This window comes from Capsicum annuum, unplaced genomic scaffold, assembly GCF_002878395.1.
Source record: "Capsicum annuum cultivar UCD-10X-F1 unplaced genomic scaffold, UCD10Xv1.1 ctg1716, whole genome shotgun sequence".
NCBI classification, from domain to species: domain Eukaryota; kingdom Viridiplantae; phylum Streptophyta; class Magnoliopsida; order Solanales; family Solanaceae; genus Capsicum; species Capsicum annuum.
In genome coordinates this window covers 111,267-116,595 of record NW_025822807.1, presented here as the reverse complement: position 1 = coordinate 116,595, position 5,329 = coordinate 111,267, and the positions used below count along the sequence as shown (strand labels likewise).

Here is a 5,329-nt window from a genome sequence, read left to right as displayed (position 1 = left end):
CTAGCATTTAATTTTGTCCCATTCAATACTCCCAAACAATATCCGAGAATGATGAAAAAGATAATACTTTCCCCCTCCACAGTTTGTCTTTTGCAGGGGACATAGTTCATAATTATCAATTTCTTCTGCAACAACAACAAACCAAAAACTCGGGGTCTGGGAGGGTAGAATGTATCCAGTCCATACCACTATTTCTAAAGAAGTAGAGAGACTGTTTCCGATAGACCCCCGGCTCAAGAATGTACACAGTTCATAATTATCAATTCCTTCTATCTTGGTATATTCCTTGGATGAAATATAGATCTGGATCTCAATATAGATCTGGTGGGTTCATTTCTGTCAATTATATAGAATAGTATTATATAATAGCTCATTTCTTTTAATTAAGGAGTTGCTGTAGTGTTGTTAATTAAATTGTACTATTTGATTATGAGAATCTGACTAAGCATCACGAAGGCAAGTGCCAGTGGGTGCCAGTGGAGCATATACTCGGGTTCACAATTTTATGGGAATTCCTCTTCAATTGTATTTACATTGGCCGTCATTATGACACATTGATGATTAAAATTAAATAAAAAAGATGAGAAAAAGGGAAGGAAAAAATAAAAGACTAATTGATGTCTCTGTTTCTTGTTTGAACTCCCTTCTTAAAAAAAAGTATTAACTATTCCTAAAATAGATACTTCTACCTAGCAAAATGTTCATGTAAATCGTTAAATTCTGTCTTGTGAACACTATCTGATGAATCAAACGTTAAGGTTCTTCCTGAAGAGGGTAACAAGCTCTTCTGAGCTCGTTATACCTTTGAAGATCGAAATTCCTGAGCTTCATGAGTCGCTTTTGCTTGGAGACAAATCGGCTCTGGAAAAATCCTTCGAAAGAAGGCTCTTTGGAGGTCTTAAGGAAGAAGGTGTAACCAGCCATGCAGTAAAAGGATGTAACATAGAAGCAAATTGGTTCCATGACATCCCATGAGAGTTCCCAAAATGTCAATCTCATGAATGCTGCTGTCTGAATGACAAAGTAGCCTAGCCCACACCATAATTCTCTGCGCACCAATGACTCTGCTTTCTTGTCAATTATTGCTTTTTCCTCTTCCATTTGGTTGAGCTCTTTCATCATTTGTGGGTCATTTGTTTTCGCCAAGGGCGTTGGCAATAGGCCTTGTAGGGATTTCACTACCTGTAAACAAAAACAGAGGACCAAAATATTTGGGTAAAACTAACTCCACTTGACAATACCTATTGTCGACATCCGACGCTGCTTCAAACATATTTCTCAAATGTGTATATCAAAATATATATGTTATTTAAAAATATGAATACTGAATTATAGGCTGATACTATTTGAAAATTATACAAAATGTATATATTAATTTGGATTGGAATAGGGAATAAGCTTCAAAATTGACATTCTCCTAACCTAATTTGTGTCGATAAGTGCTACTATCTCCGTAGCTATTGTATATCCCCTAAAAAGATTAACATTCTTAGTTGACATTCTTTTACTCCTTTCCTCCAATAAGAATGGCCTAGCCAAGAGCCCGATCCACCCACGTTATGTACCCTCCAATTAAAACTCATGCATTATATGAACATGCCAGAATTGACATATATGGCTTTCTTTATGACTAGGCAAACGAATTCTCCCCAACTTCATTTGCTTTTTTACCAAAAGAGTTTTCTAACGTCAAGTATAGAAAAGACTAGTGGCCAATTTGAAAGAGGAACTGTGAATAGACAGCTAATCCTTTTGTCATAAACTCCACAATAACTGGATGTCCTTTTCCTCTTAACCCACCTCCCCTCACCCCATGCCACCCCATCCCATCCCAACCACCACCACGCAAAACAATCCATCAATTAAAATTTTAGTACTACCATTTTCTCTTTCCAATCAAATCCCATGTAAAACAACTATCCCCCTTCCAAATAATTTGATTTTTGGCCTAAATGTTTTTCGGTGAAATTAACTTAAAAGGTCTTGAAGGTGTTCAGGAAGGGAAATTTTTGGGTCTTTGAAAATGATCCGGCTGGTCAACTCCTTTATAAAAGTCACCATCTCGTTTTAGAGATTCCGAAGTAACTTTGTTTCATTTTCCTGTCTGGAGCAAAAAACACGAAAAACGCTACTATCAGTTTTCGGTAGACTCCCAACATTTAACAATCATCAAATACAAAATTTATCTAATTTCTATGTATCAATAATGCTGTCAATTACCAATGAATTGTCACATAGTAGTAATTTATCTTTATGCGTTTCTGTCAAAAAAGCAGTTACGCATAGCATAAAAAGAATATAAATAAAGGAAGAACAATGGAAAAAGTGGGGGAAAAAAAAAACCTGATGAGGCCGGAGGAACACACCGTTTCCTAGAACAATCACAGTTCCAGAATCATCAAGAATCTTCGCGAATTCGATGCCTTGTCCACTATTCGAACAATTTCCAGAGCAAATCTGAAGAAATTCCGAGTAGGAAATACAATTCTTTTCAATCTGTTTTAGCCTCAATTTCACCATCTCCAGTTGTGATAACCTTAGCACCTTCCTTGCATCCGCCACCGTCAATTTCTCCTCCGGCTCCGATTCCTTCGGCGGGAGGAGGCCGTCAAGTTTAATCCTGCCTCTACTAACATCCATTTCACGTAGTTTCTCGATGAGAGTTTCTCCGGTCGATATTGTCCGGAGCTCCGGCGAAGTGGACGGAGACGTGTACATGTGTCTGCGGTGGATTAATCGCCTGAAAATTCCATTACCTCCGGGATCTGGAGCAATTTTGCTATCGGAATGAGGAAGGGTAAGTGTTCTGGCGGACATGGACGACGAAGATATACGACAGGCGGAAATAGAAAAGCCAGTCGTTTTGTATACATTGAGAAGACATTGAGTTAGCGCTTTTTTGAATGCCATTGATAGAAAAAAGAAGTACTAGTATATGGTTTGAGAGAGAAAAAATTGATTTGTGAAAATGGTAGCTTTAGGGGTTTGAATTGTTCAAGTTTTTCAACGATGAAGAAAGGAGTCATGGGTTAGACATATTTATAGGTACATTCATAGTGACGTAATGACAGCTAGTTGCTATGTTAATTCAAGAAAAATTAACTGATTAAGAATTTTAAATACCTACTTAGTAATTACTCTGTCTTACGTTGATTTTACTTGTCGTGTACTCCATCGTTTCGTTTTAGTTGACCCTCTTTCTAAAAATATTTGTTTCAATTTAATTGTTCCTTTTGATGAAATCAAGAGTATTTTATTATGTTCTTTCAATACTATCCTCAATATTAAAAGTCTAAACAAAATATATTTACTTAAATTTATATTTTCAAAGCATAATTAATAAGGCTAATTTGATAAAATAAATTCCTAATAAATATTTTCTTAAGAAAACTGTCAAATCAAAAGGGGTCAACTATTTTAAAACGAAGGAAGTATATCTTAATTTTTATAAAATGATAATTATTTGAAATTATTTATTTTCAGTAATGACGATAAAAAGAATGAACGGGATATCAAGAGATATTTTCCATTTATTGGTAATAATATTTGTGTGTTGTTTTATGTTTTGTCTAGACTTTTTTGCGATAACCACCAATCACGATAACTTTTTTTTATATGTACTTATTAGTGTCGGACTCAAATATATGTTAATTTTGTGTTTTAATTTATACGATAAAAATAAAAATTAGATAATCAATCATACATTTTGATATATTTTTATATTTTTTAAGTTGTTAAAAAGGGCAATCCGGTGCACTAAAGCTATCGATATATTTTTATATTTTTTAAGCTGTTAACTATGATATTTTATAGTACTTTTTTTTATGTAATTTTCAAATAATATATGTTACTCTTTTTTTTTTGGTAACCATGGTGTCCATCAGCTTGCGCGTTGAAACTTTTGCGGCATTAATAGTTAATTATATTTTTAAAATTATTTAAGTTCTAATTATTGTAATTTATAATAGTTTTTCTTCAATTTCAATTTAAGTGACACTGATATAATTTTAAAAGTCAATCAAATATTTTTTATATTTTAAATTTTTAAATTATTAATTACTATGATTTATAATTTTTTTACATACATTTTAAAAATATATAACAAATTAAAAGAATAAGACACACAAATTAAAGCAAAGATAGAAAATGGAGGCAAGGAAAAGGTACAATAAAATTGTGCTAAAAACAGGTAAACATGCCTGCTTCCACACAACTTCATTGATCTTCTATTATAGAGTAGAATATACTACAAATAATATTTTACATTTATTCAAATAATATTAAATAAAGAAAAAATTACATATAAACATATGTTAATTTTGTCTTATTACATTACATTACATGTTAAAAAAGAAATTACAAAAATCCCAAATTAATTATTTAAATTCCTACTTTTTTTATTTTCTCTCTATTCTTTCTTATATATTCCAAATAACCATATTTTTCTCCAAATTATGCTCCATATTTTTCTCCTAAAATCTTGCTATCTTTTCTCTCCATTTACTTAGTATGTCATTTATAATTATGAGTAGCAGCTGTAATTTCAATTTACCTTCCCTTCTTCCTCACCATTTCACTTCTCCTTAACCACGGATTCCACTTTCTCTACTCGGAATTCATAAATCCAAAATTATTTTTTTTCTTTTTCAAAAAAAAAAAATTAAACTCGAATTAATCAAATAAACGCTCTCAATAACAAAACAAAATCAAATTGAAAAAACCCTTTGATTATTATTTTTGCGTAATTATTTTTTTTAATTTAAATTTTTTGTTGAAGTAATTTATTATGTATAGATCTTGAACAGTGATGGCTTGGAATGTATTCAGATTTCGTACTGCCCTTAAAAGACTAGGTCAATCATGAACTTGTTGGTGTTAGGCGTTGTGGGTGCTTATTACGCTGTCTTTTGACCAAAAATGAGGGACGAAACTAAAGGCTAAAGCCAAAAAAAATATTTACTGGGGTTTTCCTTTTCACTTATTGAATTTCCCTTTCACTTATTTGTTAATGATTAAAACAACATATTATTAATTAATCTGACATTATAGTTTGAACACATAATATGTTTCCTGTTATGTACCTTTGCTTATAACTGAATCTTACATTGAACTAAAGACTAATACGTTTTAGACGTATGTATTACATAACATCATACATGTTGTAAAACATTTATTACTTGTAAAAAAATTATAGAAATTGTTAATATCATGCACATTTATAATGTAGGATGCTATATCATACATTGATACAAATGTATAATCAAATATTATACATTTGTAAGTCTACTGGAATGGCACAGTTTCACTATACATTGCTTTGAATGTATAA

The 5,329-nt window shown here is 31.9% G+C and overlaps 1 protein-coding gene across 1 annotated transcript; it reads right to left on the bottom strand.

Annotated features, from left to right (window-relative positions):
• Nucleotides 1-489: 489 nt before the first annotated feature.
• LOC107858704 (calcium uniporter protein 2, mitochondrial) lies at nt 490-3,022 on the bottom strand. The gene is made up of 2 exons (XM_016703467.2): nt 2,344-3,022; nt 490-1,182 (listed from the first exon to the last, which is right to left on the bottom strand). The coding sequence occupies exons 1-2, from the start codon at nt 2,908-2,910 to the stop codon at nt 754-756; spliced, it is 996 nt and encodes a 331-aa protein (XP_016558953.2). The 5' UTR covers nt 2,911-3,022; the 3' UTR covers nt 490-753.
• Nucleotides 3,023-5,329: the final 2,307 nt, after the last annotated feature.

Bases quoted from the DNA above. Each gene is read 5' to 3' on its own strand.
- LOC107858704 (XM_016703467.2), bottom strand. From the start codon at position 2,910: ATGGCATTCAAAAAAGCGCTAACTCAATGTCTTCTCAATGTATACAAA. The intron at 1,183-2,343 runs GTTTTTTTTTTC...TTTTGTTTACAG, and splicing joins TGTTCCTCCGGCCTCATCAG to GTAGTGAAATCCCTACAAGG.